Raw genomic sequence first — 17347 nt, 5'->3', positions numbered from 1 at the left:
TAACAGACGGCTACAGCTAATCGGTGAGAGGTATGAGTTTTATATTGGCATTAATGTCTCATGTTCTCAGCCAGTGGTCGTGGCGCATGCCTTTAATCCCAGCACTCAGGAGGCAGAGGCAGGTGGATCTCTGTGAGTTCGAGGCCAGCCTGGTTTACAGAGTTCCAGGACGGCCATGGCTACACAGAGAAAACCTGTCTCGAAAACCAAAACAAAACAAAACAAAACCCGCAAAACAAAAAACCCATGTTCTCAAATGCCAAAAGCCCATGTGAGCAGTTTATGGGGGCTATGTCACAACTTGACATCCTGAGATCAAGAAACTCTAGTATTAAAAAAAGAAAAGAAAAGAAACTCTAGTATTTATTTATTTATTTTTTTTGAGATAGGTTTCTCTATGTAGCCTGCCTTGGCTGTCCTGGACTCACTTTTTAGACCAAGCTGGCCTTGAACTCACAGCAATCCTCCTGCCTCTGCCTCCGGAGTGCTGGGATTAAAGGCATGCACCACCACGCCGGCTGAAACTCCAGTATTTAATAATGAGTTAAAAAGTGTCTAATCTTTGCCTCCAGGATAGATGCTATCATTATTTTAGTGTGTAGTGTGAACTGTCTGTCCAGGTGGAGATATTATCTCAATATCTTTCGAGGCTGTCTGCCATACAACTATGTTTTAAAACATAGTCTAGAACATAAACTCTGTTGAAAAAATATGTATATAAATGGGACCTATGGGGAGTTATCTATGACTATTTCCTTCATTGTACTCCAAGCTAGTTAATGAAGCATCACTTCAGGCCAAAAAATAATTTGTGAATTTGCTGATGGATATAAATGAAATTGTTTAAAAAGCGGGTCAGAGTTCTCACCAAATTTCTTTCCATGGGCTGATATGGGAGAGGGACGAGGGTGGAAAACTGAGGTGCATAGGGTTAAAATAAACCACACAGGTGTATGAAATATAATGAAATATTTTTTCAGATATATGTACTTGTATGTGTATATATGTATGTATGCATATGTACACACACACACACACACACACACACACACACACACACACACACATTAGCTACAGGTACTGTGTAGCCAGTCAAGAAAAGACTGAGCTTAGGTGTTAAAAAGTCCAGTCTTTGTTTTGAGAGTACTGGGGATCAGATCTGGAAAGCAATAGGTACTAAGGAACAAAGCAAGAAATCAGTTACTGGAAAATTCAAATTTAAATGCTAAGGTCAGAGCAGGATTTACGGTACAAGCAGGAGTAAGATAAATACTATTTGTTTTTGTTTTCAGTTTTTCAAGACAGGGTTTCTCTGTATATAGCCCTAGCTTTCCTGGAACCACTCTGTAGACCAGGCTGGCCTCAAACTCACAGAGATTCACCTGCCTCTGCCTCCCAAGTGCTGGGATTAAAGGCATGTGCCAACACCACCCAGCAAGATAAATACATTTTATATGATAGCTTGTGGTTGTGTGTGCGTGTGCATGTGTGTGTGTGTATGTGTGTGTTATGATGATAAAATGAATAATGGCTATTTTAGATGACTGTTTCTGTATATAACAACTAAAACAAATCAAGAAAGTCAGTATATTTGCATTTAATAGTCTCCACATATAGTCCAGGCATGAAAGAGAAGAAGGAATACAATCTGAAATATAGATATGGTTAGATATTACTATACCTAACATAGTTGCAAGGCTTGACTCACAATAAACATATAAGACAAACTTTACTTAAAATGTAATAGAGGGGTTAGAGAGATGGCACAGTGGTTAAAAAGTCTTTCACAGAGGAGCTGGGTTCAATCCCCAGCACCAACATGGTAGATCATGGTATCTGTACCATGTACCACATGGTATCTGCCCCTAGTTCCAACTCCAGGGGATCCAACACCCTCCATGGGCACCAGGAGCACACTTGGTACACATACTACATAACCAAACCCATTAAATCAAAACTTTAAAAAGTAATTAATTAAAAGCTAATTTTAACTGTATTTTAACATGTAATATCATATAAAGCATTTGATACTGTGCTCACATCAAAGTTTACGTTTTGGTGTCCTTAAATTCTAAAAAGTCTGTTCATGCATATGATTTGTACAAATTAGATGCCTTTGTTCTTATTTATAAGTCACTATACTGCTTAGTAAATTAGTGATTTCTCTGACTTATAATTCATCATACGCTAGCTAACATCTAATTACAAACAACCTAGTAATTTTTGCAAATGATGTATAAAGCACATATGTATATAGCATATAATTAAACTATCTTTTTAAGCACATGGAGGCTAATGACTTATGAATTAAATTATGTATTAAATTCACATTCATTGTCAACAATCACAACACATCTGTTTGGCTAATGGTACCTGCTGCTCTACAATAGCCTCTACAGAAGACTGCAGCTCCTATGGCAGTTTCTTGAGGCAGTATGGGTAGTGGTTAAGATGTACTCTTAGACACCAGGTACAAAGCCAACTGCCCTTTGTCTATCCGTGGCCCCTGGACAAACGACTTAACCGCCGTGTTACATATTCCTCCTCATAAAATGGGAATGATAAACCTTTTTATTTGTCATGAGGATTGAATGACTTAGGATTTTTGATATAACATTTAGCCTAAAGAATAATGTCATATATGCATAAACATTACCATCTAATCTCTCCCTTGTTTTTAGAGAAAATATCCCACTCACTCTATGTCACAAAAATATTGCAATATCCAAAGATATTTTTTTTTTGCCTGTTTACTTTCTTCTTCTGTCACCTGGAAATGAGGGTGACTATGGTAAGGCTAGTTCTGGCATGTCCCAGAATGCTCTATAGTCTGGTACATGTCCCCTGTTGTTAGCCTCTAAAAAAAAAAAAAAAAAATTAAGAATGCAAGGTACTCCAGGAATGATGGCTCATGTCTGTAATTCCAGGGCTAAGGAAACTAATGCAGGTTGGGAGGTAAAGGCTAACTGGATAGCCTGGAATAGACATAGTCTTTCAAAAATTAAACAAAAAAATAACATGGTTGCTAGGGGAGAGGGGGCCATTTTCAGTCTTTAGTTCTTTAGCCTTGAGCTTCAGCCACCATTCTGAGACAACAAGGAAAAAAAAAATACACCTGCTAAGTTGGGATGTCACTTTATGATGCTTAAACACACAGTCTTCCTTAAGTGACTTGCTTTCTATGCATTAGAGAAACAAGTAGGATACAATGTTTGTCAGAGAGAAGCTCACACAGGTTTTCTTCCAGTAGAAATATGAGCCTTCAAAAAGCTTTGCTTTAGGGCTGGAGAGATGGCTCAGAGGTGAAGAGCGCTGTCTGCTCTTCCAGAGGTCCTGAGTTCAATTCCCAGCAATCACATGGTAGCTCACAAGCATCTATATATAATGTGATCTGATGCCCTCTTCTAGCATGCAGGTGTACATGCAGGCAGAGCCCTGTATACATAATAAAAACAAACAAACAACAACAAAACCTATGCGTTAAAAAAAAAAAAGCCCTATAAGCTGGGTAGTGGTGGTCCACACCTTTTATCCCAGGTGAGTTTATCTCTGTGAGTTCGAGGCAAGCCTGGTCTATGGAGTGAGTTCCAGGACAGTCAGGGCTACACAGAAAAACCCTGTCTTAAAAAAAAAAGAAAGAAAGAAAGAAAGGAAGGAGGAAAGAAAGAAAGAACGAAAAGAAAAGAAAAAGAAAAAGAAAAAGAAAAAGAAAAAGAAAAAAGAATTCTATAAAAGGCTGGAAAGATGGCTCAGTGCTTAAGACCACAGACTGTTCTAGTAAAGGACCCGAGTTTTGTTCCCAGCATCTGTATCAGGCAGCGCACAACTGCTGGAGATTCCAGCACTCCAGCTACAAGAATCTGACATCCTCTTCTGGTCTGTATTCACCCACTCACTCATGCCCATACCCCCCACCCTCAGTATACATATGATATTTTTTAAATAGGTAAAACATTTCATTTATTTGTTTGTTAGTCTCGAGACAGGCTTTCTCTGTGTAGCATTGGCTGTCCTGGACTCACTTTGTAGACCAGGCTGGCTCAAACTCACAATTATCTGCCTGCCTCTGCCTCCCAAATACTGGGATTAAAGGCGTGCACTACCATGCCCGGCTAGTAAAATAGTTTAAAAGTCCTATTTATTCACAGCGTTTCCAACCTGTCCTTCTCCCACCTGCATGCCAGTGGGTTGCGTGAGTTGACATGCTTCAAACATAATATCTAGTTGATGTTTTAAAAATTATTTACTTTTGCCTTTAATCCCAGCACTCGGGAGGCAGAGGAAGGCAGATCGCTGTGAGTTTGAGGCCAGCCTGGCCTACAAAGTTAGTCCAGGACAGCCAAGGCTATACAGAGAAGCCCTGTCTTGAAAAACCAAAAAAAGAAAAAAGAAAAAATTATTTTTAATTTATGTATATGTATGTACATCAGCCATGCACATGAATACCTCAAGAGGACAAAAAGAAAAAAAAAAAGGCTTCCTATCCCTGGGACTGCAGTTACAGATGATTGTGAGTCACCATGTGGGTGCTAGGGATGGTACCTGGGTCCTCTGCAAGAGCACCCAGTGATCTTAACTGCTGAGCTATCTTTTCAGCCCCTCTAATTGATATTTTAATCTCTATTTTTGATAAAAATGTCTGGATTTCTGCTATCACAGTTTAAGCCATGCTTCTCCCATGACAAACTCCTTAACTTGTTTGTTCTTTATAAGCTATTAGCTTTTTTGATGTATTTACCGACTTAAAAAAATCTGCTGTGACATTTTTTGGTTTGTTTGTTTGTTTTCTCCCATTAAAAGCTTTCCTTAGGGGTGTTTAGTTGTGTTTGGCATTTTCTTCTGGGGAGAAGGAAATTTAAAAAGTAAACAGCTAAAAAATGGCACGAAATAAAAACAAACAGAAAGTGCTGGCAGAAACCCCATATTTGTGAAGTTTTTCTAAAGCAAGTTCGAGTTAATCATTTCCATATTTGCCTGGAAAAGATTTTGAACTTTGTGCGTCTTTGCTGTTTAGCTCTTTGGTAGGAGATTAACTATGAGCTGGGAGCTCTTCCCCACGTGAGGAAAAATATGCTGATTTGAATGAAAGTTCTTAAAGATATATGTGGCCACAAGACACAAGCTTTTAAATGACATTGAGTTGAGTGTTCATGAACATATTCTTCTTGTTTAGTTACGTAACAGGACCCCTTTTATAAGCCAGCACACACAAAGAACACTGTGTGTTTGAATCTTGAAAGTATATGCGTGAAGTAAGTCTACATCAGTCCAAAGACCAGCAGCTCACCAACAGGAGGGCCTGATTGAAGTCAGCCTTGTGAAGTCTGTTTATTTTCTCTTCTGAGTCCCACTGCCCACTCAATTAATATGATGTGTTTCATATCCATCGACAATGTGGCATCAAGACAATGAACTAAAGAAAGAAATTAAAAAAAAAAAACCACTCTATAAGTTCAGTCGTACAACACTTTTTAAAAAGGAAATTAACAGAACAATAAAAGGAAAATATAAGAGATTTTACATAATTACTTTCAGAAGTCTGTGCCTGGCTAACTCTTGAGACTACTTTTTCTGTAGTGGGCCCTGTTCTAATCATCGGCAAGCTGCCTGGGCTTCTACGTAATACTTAACCACATTCCCTAAGTCTGTTCAAGTCAGCCCAGCACTGTGGCTCTCAGCCTTCCTAATGCTGCGACCCTTTAATACAGTTCCTCATGTTTGGTGAGGCCACCCATAAAAGTATTTTTGTTGTTAGCTCATAACTCTAATTTTACTACTAATTCTGTAAATAATTTTGGGAATATAGTGGTTTGTCAAATATGTCTTGATGCACAGGTTGAGAACCACCAGCCTAGAGTGAGTATTAGCTTGCTCCTTCTCAGGTCACTTAAGAAACTAAGATTAGCAATGCATGGCAGCTCACACCTGTAATCTCAGCAGTCTGGGAGGCAGAGGCAGGCAGATTTCTGTGAGTTGGAGGCCAGCCTGGTCTACCAAGTGAGTCCAGGGCAGCCAAGGCTACACAGAGAAACCCTGTCTCGAAAACAACAACAAAAAGAAACTAATATTGTGACAAATTAGTAGCTATCTAACTTCAGAAGACAAAGAAAAATACCATGGGGAAGAAAAATGCAAGCATTAAAAAAAGAAAAAAGAAAGAACAAAAGCTTGTAATTTTTAACAAAAACATCCAAGAATGTGTGCATTATTATTTTTTAATGTATCAAAACTGAAAGATTATTTAAAAAATTATCAAGATTACTGTTTGGGATCCAGTCCCAAATATTCAATAAAACTTTATTTAAGTCAAGTCAATATAATTCATATTATAATATTTGCATGGCATCACATTTATTTTTTTCCTTTCTTTTTTGTTTTTGTTTTGTTTTGCTTTGTTTTGTTTGGCTGTCCTGGAACTCACTCTGTAGACCAGGCTGCCTCAAACTCTGAAATCCACCTACCTCTGCTTCTCAAGTTGAATTTATATTTTCAATGTTCAATTCACTGGGCAGTAAGTTTCACAATGCTGTCCAATGAGTGACACGCCCCACTTAAGTACAAAAGAATAAACTAAATACAAATGACTTGTTTTTAACCTGCTTGTTTTTAACCCGATCTTAGCAAGATGTCAATGATAATTATGTCCTAAGAAAGAAAACAAGAGTTTTCTAAATATACACTAGAACATTGTAGGCGTGACACAACTGACTTTTTTAAAGAAACCAGAAACTTCCAATTCAGAAGATGTACTAGATGGCCAGGCGGTAGTGGCGCATGCCTTTAATCCCAGCACTTGGGAGGCAGAGGCTGGTAGATTTCTGTGAGTTCGAGGCCAACCTGATCTACAAAGCCAGTCCAGGACAGCCAAGGCTACACAGAGAAATCCTGTCTTGGGAAAAAAAAAAAAGATGTACAAGATGGCATTTTAAATTTATTTATTTTTATGTGTTTAAGTTTTTGCTTGAACTCATGACACCCATGGGGGTCAGAAACAGGTGTCAGATGTCCTGGAACTGCAGTTACAGTTATAAGCCACCATATGGGTACTGGGAACCGACCTGGGTCCTCTGGAAGAACAAGTGCTCTTAACCACAGAGCCATCTCCAGAGCCCCAGTGGTTTTTAAAGAACTTCTTGTGCATTCCATTGGTTTTTTATCTGTCTCCACTGATATTGAATTTGCGGAGCGAAGACACATAACCAATGTTACATCGCTTTGTATTGTAACAGATTGTTCAGAGGTTTACAATGATGGGTTTAAGCAGAGTGGATTTTACAGAATCAAGCCTCTCCAGAGCCCGGCAGATTTCTCTGTATATTGTGACATGTCTGATGGAGGAGGATGGACTGTAATTCAGAGACGATCTGATGGCAGCGAAAACTTTAACAGGTACCTGCTTGTTGTTTGTTTGAAGAGACAGGGTTTCTCTGTGTAGCCCTGGTTATCCTGGAACTCTGTAGACCAGGCTGACCTCTAACTCACAGAGATCTGTCTGCCTCTGCCTTCTGAGAGCTGGAATTAAAGGCGTGAGCCACCACTGACTGGCCAACAGGTAACTGCTTTAAAAGATTTTTTTTTTCAGGTAACCGCTCTTAACAAATAATTATTTGACATAGCAGATGTGAGACTTCTGAGTTAAGCCTTCTTATGCCTTATACTTATTAATGTGACAGAATTTTACTTTCTCATTTTTAAGTAAGAATACAGAGAGTGGGGCTGCAAAGATGGCTCAGAGGCTAAGTGCACTGGTTGCTCTTCCAAATGACCTGAGTTCAGTTTCCAGCAACCACATGGTGACTCTCAACCATTTATAATGAGATCTGGTGTCCTCCTCTGGCGTGTAGGCATACATGCAAGTACAACAATGTATACAAAATAAATAAATCTTTTTTAAAATTTTTATTTACTTATTACACAGTGCTCTGCCTGCTTGTACCCCTGCAGGCCAGAAGAGGGCATCAGAACACATTATAGATGGTTGTGAGCCACCATGTGGTTGCTGGGAATTGAACTCAGGACCTCTTCAAGAGCAGTCAGTGCTCTTACCTGCTGAGCCCAATAAATAAGTTACACACACACACACACACACACACACACACACACACATATATTATGGAGAGTGAGTGAGCTAACCAAGAGAATATTGGAGATAAAGAATGTGAGTAATACCATAGGTACTGCAGGTGTCCATTTGTGTTTTACTAAAATGAGGTTTCAATTTAACTGTTTTAGGGGTTGGAGTGACTATGAAAATGGCTTTGGAAACTTTGTCCGGAACAATGGTGAATATTGGCTGGGCAACAAGAACATTAACTTACTGACTATGCAAGGTACGTTTTGCACTTGCATGCAGGAGGCAGGAGGTCATGGATTCAGTCCCCAGCACTATATTTTCTCATAGATATTTCTTCTATTCCTTGAAAGGCAATGTCTTGTCAAAATCAAAGACTTGAGTTACTGACAAATGTATATAAAAAATGTATCACCACAATAATACCTTGTGATAAACCACTTCAAAACAGTAGTATTTGGGGGGGGGGGCTAGAGAAATGACTCATGGCTCAAGGGTTATATTATGTTGCTCCTCCCAGCACCCACATCAGGTAGTCCACAGGTGCCTGTTATTCCAGCTGCGGGGAATCTGTGCTCCTTTTTGGCCTCTGAAGACACCTACATATGTGGCATTACTCCCACAGACCTCCATACATACATATAACAATCAGTCTTGAAGACATAAAATCAGTCATTTAAATGATAAACCTCTACCCAATTCCCCATACATGTTCACTTGTATGTTTATAACTAGAGTTCAAGTCTAAAATTTTATGTTCAATCATAATTTTTCAGTATTTTATTTTTTATATTCTTTGGCTCCCATCCATCACTCTCCTAAGCTTGCCTATCGCTTGAGTCTGTAGTCAGCCCCCTTTAGGTCTGGTACTCAGTGTCTCATAAGGCACAGTTGCACTGCCCAAGAAAACACGCTAAGTCACACTGGCAAGCCAAGTTCAGACAACTACTGCTCAGTCTATATTCAAGCTAGTCAGCAGGATATTAATTACAAGAGTCTTTGGGACATAAATGATAGCTACACAGTAGCCTAACCATGGCGTGTCATGCTTTCTCTGTGATCAGTGCTCTCTACGTCTATATAAAGTTTCCTTTCCCTCAGCCAGCTGTGGTGCCACATGCCTCTAATCCTAGCACTCGTGAGGGAGGCAGAGGCAGGCAGTTCTCTGAGTTCTAAGCCCAGTCTTAGAGAGTCCAGGACAGCCAGGGCTACAAGAGAAACCCTGTGTCCAAAAAAAAAAAAAAAAAAAAAAAGTTTTCCTTTACCTCAACATAGAAAGTATCCTAGTTTTATGAGTGTTTTGTTTTTGTTTGCCAGATATGTAACACTTACCATGCCACATTCTGTTTCTTTTGTATATTAGTATTTTTTTTAAGGTCTTTGTTTAAGCTATGGATATCCTGGGTAGAATCTTTGTGTCATCCCAAGCATTTCTTGGTATTTTTTGTGTATATTTTCGCCCAGATGGGCGTTTTCAACAAATCTGATTGCTCTTCATCTTTTCTGGCTTGGTGCTAGGTGTTGAAAGTGGGCCCTGCACACGGTAAGCATGCCTTCTGCCTCATAGCTACAGCTCTGTCCCCTGTGAGGATCCTTAGTTCCTCCTCTAACGGTTCTTAGACAAGTTGATAGCTGATCTTTTGCTCTACCAGGAAAAATAAACAAGTTCATCTGTAAGTGGGTGATGATGACTATATTATGAAACACTGCCCGACTAATAGATATTATAGGATGCCGTTAATGGTAATTATTCTCTGTTTTTTTTTTCTGATATAGGGTTTCTCTGTGTAGCCTTAGCTGTCCTACACTCACTTTGTAGACCAGGCTGACCTCAAACTCACAGTAATACGCCTGTTTCTGCCTCCTGAGTGCTAGGATTAAAGGCATGTGCCCCCACGCCTGGCTAATAGTAATTATTCTTAAGAATAAACTTCTTATTGAAATTAAGAAAAAAGGGATAAAATTTGTAGTTCTTAAAATTACTATTTTCACCAGCTCTCTACTTCTCCCTGCCCCCCTCTCTCTTTTGAGTTTTTTGAGATAGGGTTTCTCTGTGTACCCGTGGCTGTTCTGGAGCTTACTCTATAGGCCATGCTGGCCTCAAAACTACCTGTTTCTGCCTCCTGATAGCTGGCACTAAAGGCATGTGCCACCAACACTGGGCTATGTCTTATCTATTAACTAAAAATGACATTTTCTGTTCTTTAAAAAATGAAGCATGCTATTATCTGTACATTTGTTTTTATTCTTTGGTAGATTTTTTTTCCACCTTACTATTTTGCTGTCATTGTTTTCAAGTGAAATAAACAGTAAAATGCTCACATTGTATCACACTGGAGTCACTGTTTATTCTTTGAAAACTGATTCCTGGCAGAAGAAATGGTAAAAGAAAGTAAAACAAAGCTGTAACTTATTTTTAAACCTTAATAGTCAATGGCGTGTTATCTTATTGTTTCTATTGATTATTTTTTTTAGGAGACTACACTTTAAAAATTGACCTGACAGATTTTGAGAAAAATAGTCGTTTTGCACAATACAAAAGTTTTAAAGTTGGTGATAAAAAGGTACTAATAATTTTATATATGCAATGTCTTGAATTTACGTTGAAAATATGCAACTAAACTTCAAGTCTGTAGAAATAAAAACATATAACCTCTTTTGTTTATTTAACATGTTTCAAAAAATGTTTCCTGCTGATTGTGAAAAATGCCTCTTTTTCCTTTAGTCTTTTTATGAACTGAGTATTGGAGAATATTCTGGAACAGCTGGAGATTCCCTTTCAGGGACTTTTCACCCTGAAGTGCAGTGGTGGGCTAGTCACCAAAGAATGAAGTTCAGCACATGGGACAGAGATAATGACAACTACAAAGGGAACTGTGCCAAAGAAGAGCAGTCTGGCTGGTGGTTTAACAGGTTTGGTGCTTTATACACACAATTGTAATGACACTTCACACACACTGTTGTAATGATGCTTCACACACACTGTTGTAATGATGCTTTACACATATAGTTGTAATGACACTTTACACATGCAGTTGGTTTTGGGTTTTTTGTTTGTTTGTTTGTTTTGTTGTTGTTTTGTTTTGTTTTGGTTTGGTTTTAGTTTTTCAAGACAGGGTCTCTTTGTGTAGCCTTGGCTCTCCTGGACTCACTGTAGACCAGGCTGGCCTCGAACTCATAGCGATCCACCTGCCTCTGCCTCCTGAGTGCTAGGATTACAGGCCTGCACCACCATGCCCAGCTACACACACAGTTGTAATGTTGCTTCACACATAGTTGTAATGTTGCTTCACACACAGTTGTAATGGTGCTTTACACACATAGTTGTGTTACATGAGTTCTAGGCCAACAGGATCTTGCTGTAATAGCATCAGGCACAGAAATTAAGTATACTCAAAGTGATGTGGTTTTTATTAAGTTATTTTATTTATTTCTTATGTATACAATATTGTATCTGCATGTTTGCCTGCCTGCCAGAAGAGGGCACCAGATCTCATTATAGATGAGATAGTTGCTTTAATTTGCATGTTTTTATAATAAATTTATTTTTTTAATTAAGAAGAAAGAAAGATAGAAAGAGAAGAAAAAGAAAGGGAGGAAGGAGTTTGGGCACTATATTAACCAAGTAGGTCTTCATCGTCATTTTGTTGTTCTTGTTGTTGTTTTGATTTTGTTTCTCAAGAGAGGGTTTCTCTGTCACACGGAGCCCTGGCTGTCCTGGACTTGCTCTGTAGACCAAGCTGGCCTCAAACTCACTGAGATCCTCCTGCCTCTGCCCCTGAGTGGAGGGATCAAAGGCGTGCACCACCATGCCCAGCCTCAGTGCCTCATATCTTACAAGATAACCACTATCACTGCTGTACTTTTACTACTACTTTTCATTCATTGTGACTTTTATTATCTCATTGGATGCAAGACTTCCCAATGTAGGAAAAGCTGCTACAATATTCTTGAAACGTAATCCTACTGCAACTGATGTGTGAATACTTAAACATTATTACCAAGCTCATTCTTTTGAGGGTGGAAGGGCTGGGGGACTGGGTTCTGGGCATCAAATCCAGGGCTTTGTGCATGATAGGCAAGCATTCTACTACTGAGAGACACTGTAGCTTCATTTCATTTTTGATGACACAAAGTTCATTTTTATGAAACAGAGATATGTTTCTTTTTTATTGTTGTTGTCCTCGCCCCCCTTGAGAGAGAAGATCTTATAGCCCAGGTTAGCCTCAATCTTACTGTTCAGCTGAGAAAGACCTTAAAGCCCCTGTTCCATTGCCTCTACTTCCCAAATGCTGGGATTGTGATCTGATCTGTGCCACTGTACCTAGTTGAAATCTGCCTTCTTGCCAGGTCTCCTCTCAGTAGCTATAGAATAGCTGCAACTCCATTTCAACCTAAGTCTTCAGGCCCTGAGTGCAAGGTACTGTTTAGAGTTGTCTCTGCTTCCTTTAACTGTTTCCAAGCTGCTTTTTAAAAAAAAATCATACTGTTAGGGAGGGATGGAAACTTCTTGCAGTTTTCTTTTTAAATGACACAGCTGGCCTGCTCTGTGGGCAAAGCAGGTGTGGAACTCGTTAGACAAAGCAGCAGCTTTGGAGATCATTTCTCATTAGAAAACAGGAGGCACCTCAAAAATATCTGGACAACTAAGCTTTCGGTTCAGAAATCTTTGGCAATTGTGAGGTGTCGTATTTTCCATATAACTGAAGACTAACCATGTAAATCCTATAATCTTTATAATTTTTTTAGATGGAGATATTTATTAAGTGATCATGGGGAGAGAAGGAGGAGGGGACTCAAAAGAGAAAAGGGGGGGGGGGGAGAGGAGACAGATAGAGAGGAAGAGAAATAAAGTCAGTAAGAGCTATAATTTTTTTTTTAGTGTAAATAAAGTATCTTAGAATCTATATGCTATTGAGTGGTCAATTCTGTACATGCTAACTTTCCTTAAAACCATGAAAATCTTTATTATGACATCAATTGTTGTGTGATGTTGTTTTTTCCACTAGTTTTGTTTGTTGGAGACATGGTCTTACTATGCACTGTGATCTGATCTTAAGCCCATGGAAATTTTCCTCCCTCAGCCTCCCAAGTGCTGGAATTACAGGTAGAAGCAATCAGGCCTGGCTGGTTTAAAGGGGTAGACTCAATGCAGATACCACGAGTTTAAGGTATTTTCGATCAGTTAAAAAAAAAAAAAATATATATATATATGGTTGCAAAAATAGTAGGCTTCTCCCATGGGTTTTACTTTTTGAAAAATCAAGTCTATTTAACACTCGACCATTAATAAGAAAATAGAGTATACACAACAATGTGAAGGGCGGAGAAGGAAAATCACTAAATGATTTTCTCCTACTGTGCAAATTTGAAACTTGGTGATAATCTTTTCCCTCTTGGCTTTCTTGTTCCTAAAAAAAATATTCTAAATAAGCATTATTTAAGACTCACCTATAATTAACAATGTCATCTGCAAACATCCTTTAATGTCTGACTTCGAATAAACTTAAATAAATAATTATTAATATTCCCAAGACCTGAAGTGTGTATATTATCCAGTCGGTTGGTCGCTTTTGTGCCTGAATGGCAGTTGCACACACCTTAAAGCAGGCAAATAAATGATATCATTGAGTTTAGAAACAGGGGTTGTGGGAGAACAATACAGGCAGTTCAGTAGCAGGAAGTACCCAAGAAAAACGGAAAGTAGATTGTTCCAGAATCTTTACTCTTTGTTTTCCGTGTCACATCTAACTTCCACGGATTGTTGGTATTTGCCAGTGATTCTTGCTGAGGCTGGAATTGCAGTGCCCTCCACAGGTTTATATATTTACAGCCAGCTCTCCTCCGGGTTAGCTCCTTCTGTTTCCAGTCACGTGAAAAGCAGCCGCCATGTGTTTCTGCCACAGATGCGCGTGCCCTGTGTTTTTTCCACCAGGAAAGATTCCAACCTCCTGAATCACTTGCCAACTTTAGTCCTCCTCCCGGAAGTTGCATTAGTGTGGTGTTTGGTCATGGCCGAGAGAAAACTAACTAAAACACTCATCGCTGCCCCATCTTCCTTGCTGGCCTTGCACTTGGGGCAAGCATTGTGCCCCTTCACCACCAGCTGCCAGCTGCTTCTTTACCATGAAACACCAATCTTCAATAACTAGTGTCAAGTCCAGGCCAGAAGCTAAAGGGTACCGAAACACTGGCCCCAGGGTGTGAAGTAGTGGGACCTACATCCTGCTTTTCAATAGGCTGCAAAATCAGACCGAATATAAAAGTGTATGTAGCAGTGTCTCTATATAAAGATATGTCCAAACATTTATTCTGGGAGTTTTTCTTTTTAAATGGTGGCGCACGCCTTTAATCCCAGCACTCGGGAGGCAGAGGCAGGCGGATCACTGTGAGTTCGAGGCGAGCCTGGTCTACAAAGGGAGTCCAGGATGGTCAAGGCTACACAGAGAAACCCTGTCTCGAAAAACCAAAAAAAAAAAAAACAAAAAAAACTCATCTCTCTCTCCCTCTCTCAAAGATTTTATTATTTACACAATACTCTGTCTATATTACACCTACAGGCCAGAAGAAGGCACCAGATCTCATTATAGATGGTTTTGAGCCACCATGTGGTTGCTGGGAATTGAACTCAGGACCTCTGGAAGAGCAGACAGTGCTCTTAACCACTGAGCCATCTCCCTAGCCCTTAAATGTCACTGCTTATGATACTTTAAAAACACAGTGGATATTGAATCCCTGCAGATTTAGCATGTGTGGTTCCAATTCGTCCTAACTCTTTAAATTAGGAGGCCTGCCAGGATGGCTAATAAAAGCCAATCACAAGCTTATTGTGAATGAAGGGTACTCTTTTCTGATTCAGTGGTTAGGGTTGGTTTTTTTTTTTTCCCTAGATTTTTTTTCAGACTACTTCTGAGTATTCTTGTAGCCTAGAGTCTGGTCATTAGTTACTGCAGTAACTAAATATATGGTGATTAGTATCATAACAGGAAAATTAGCACAAACTGCTACATGAAGTGTTTGAGTTTTTTTGTTTTTGTTTTTTGAGACAGAGTTTTTCTGTGTAGCCTTGGTTGTCCTAGACTCGCTTTTTATATCAGGTTGGCCTCGAACTCACAGAGATCCACCTGCCTCCACTTCACCAATGCTGGGATTAAAGGCATGTGGCACCATTAAGTGGCTTTTTGTTGTTATTGTTGTTTTTTGCTTGGTTGGTTTTTTTTGAAACAGGATTTCTCTGTGTAGCCTTGGCTGTCCTGGACTCACTTTGTAGAACAGGCTGGCCTCGAACTCTGCCTCTGTCTCCTGAGTGCTGTGGCACATGAAATTTTTGTATGTCAAGGACAAATGCCAAAGGAGGAAGAAGGAAATGTTTTAAATTTTATGATAGCCTAACAAAACTAACTAGATTGGTCCAGTATATGTAAAATATTAACTTGGCAGCCTAGACGAAAGGTTATTTGCTGATAGCTAGGACATTTTTAAAAGGAGGTCTGTTTGCTTATCTTGAAGATTAAGATAATTGATATGCTAACAATTCAAAGGGGGAAGTTTGGATTGTGAAAGCCACATCCTGGCTGCAGGTTGGTGAAGCTGGAAGCACAGGCTACCCAGGAAGCAGCCGCAGAGCCCCCTTGCCCCACATCTTACTTTGCTAATCATGCATTGTTTGGTGGCCAAGCACAAAGGTAACACTGTTCAAACAAGAGGATGCAAGTGAAGGCTACAAAGCAGTTTTTCTTTGCTTCTGTGTCCTTTTTTGTTTAAAGAAAAAATTACTAAGAGATAAAACACTAAGCACAGGCCTTTAATCACAGCACTAGGGAAACAGAGGCAAGAGGATCTCTGAGTTCCAGGCCAGCCTGGTGTACAGATCGAGTTCCAGGACAGCCTGGTGTACAGATCGAGTTCCAGGACAGCCAGGGCTTCGAGTTCCAGGACAGCCAGGGCTGCACAGAGAAACCTTGTCTCAAAAAACCCAAAAGAAAAAAAAGAAAGAAAGAAAAGAAAAGAAAAGAAAGAAAGAAAGAAAGAAAGAAAGAAAGAAAGAAAGAAAGAACTGAAAAGCTTATTTTTCAAGTAGTCTGGATGTATGCTCACATTTACTACGGGACCAAAACTCACCTGTTTTAACAACACTTGCTTGTAGAAAAGTCTCAGGTTTGGTTTAAAAAAAAAAAGATTCTTTTCTGAGAAATGCCAGAAGTCATCGTCTCAAAGTTTTGATCATTTCTTAGCAAGATAAAACGTTCCTCAGGTGTACTTTTCTTCCGATTGACATGTTTTCTTTTGTTCTCCCACTAGGTGTCACTCTGCCAACCTGAACGGTGTGTACTATCGGGGCCCCTACACATCAGACACTGATAACGGCGTTGTCTGGTACACCTGGCACGGGTGGTGGTACTCCCTGAACTCTGTGGTTATGAAGATTAGGCCAAACGACTTCATTCCAAATATCATTTAGTTGCCCCCCACTGGGCTCTCCTTTCTGTAATCCATCATGGTTGGAAATATTTGAAAAATACAATTCTGAGTAGCAGACAAGTGGTGATGGTAATGGTGTGTGACATCTCGTTCTCCACGCTGCCTCTGTTACTTAATGTGCTTTAATTTCAGCATACACAATACTCACCAGATAGATGTAGATTATGTTAGTTTATTGAGTTCCTATGTGCATAGGGGATGATAAGAGTCCAATCTGTATTTTTTTGAAATCACTATAGACTAATTAGCATGATTAAGTAATAACATAAGCTTAAATCTTTTTAATAATAAATCATGTAGTACGCCTTTAGTCCCAGCACTCGGGAGGCAGAGGCAGTCAGATCGCTGTGAGTTCGAGGCCAGCCTGGTCTACAAAGCGAGCCCAGGACGGCCAAGACTACACAGAGAAACCTTGTCTGAAACCTCCTCCCCCCCCCCAAAAAAAGAAAAAAGAAATCTTATATACATGCAACTGAAAAAGCCGTGAGGACCATGATGTTTTGGCCAAAATTAACCACATAGATAAGTATTACAAGTTGGGGTTTGAATGGTCTCTGGCTTTAGAGTTAAACTGTTAAGCACAATCCAGGTTCTTAAATGGTATAATCACTACTCGCATCTTCGGGATATTTCCTTAAAGGTACAGAAATACACCTTTCACACCTTTCCTCATGGGCCTTATTTTATGCTTGATGTTAGTCGACAGTGAAGAAGCAATGGCCTCACCTTACACCATGAGTCAGCCCGAGGAGGCATTGCTCTTGCCATTTAACTGAACTGAGAAATTCTGGATCT

At 39.6% G+C, this 17347-nt stretch overlaps 1 protein-coding gene across 1 annotated transcript in view; it reads left to right on the top strand.

The window, feature by feature from the left end:
* The window catches only part of FGL1 (fibrinogen like 1), a 28600-nt gene extending 11971 nt beyond the window's left edge, over window positions 1-16629 (top strand). The window contains exons 4-8 of the mRNA XM_084758625.1: window positions 7230-7389; window positions 8233-8330; window positions 10547-10635; window positions 10797-10984; window positions 16373-16629. Coding sequence (XP_084614751.1) covers window positions 7230-7389; window positions 8233-8330; window positions 10547-10635; window positions 10797-10984; window positions 16373-16532 — 695 coding nt within the window. The 3' untranslated portion in view covers window positions 16533-16629. The remainder of the gene's footprint in view (window positions 1-7229; window positions 7390-8232; window positions 8331-10546; window positions 10636-10796; window positions 10985-16372) is intronic.
* Window positions 16630-17347: the final 718 nt, after the last annotated feature.

The sequence above is a fragment of the Acomys minous genome (genome assembly GCF_964271855.1).
Source record: "Acomys minous genome assembly, chromosome: 15".
In the NCBI taxonomy this organism is placed as follows: Eukaryota; Metazoa; Chordata; class Mammalia; order Rodentia; family Muridae; genus Acomys; species Acomys minous.
This window is presented reverse-complemented; position numbering and strand designations above follow the sequence as displayed.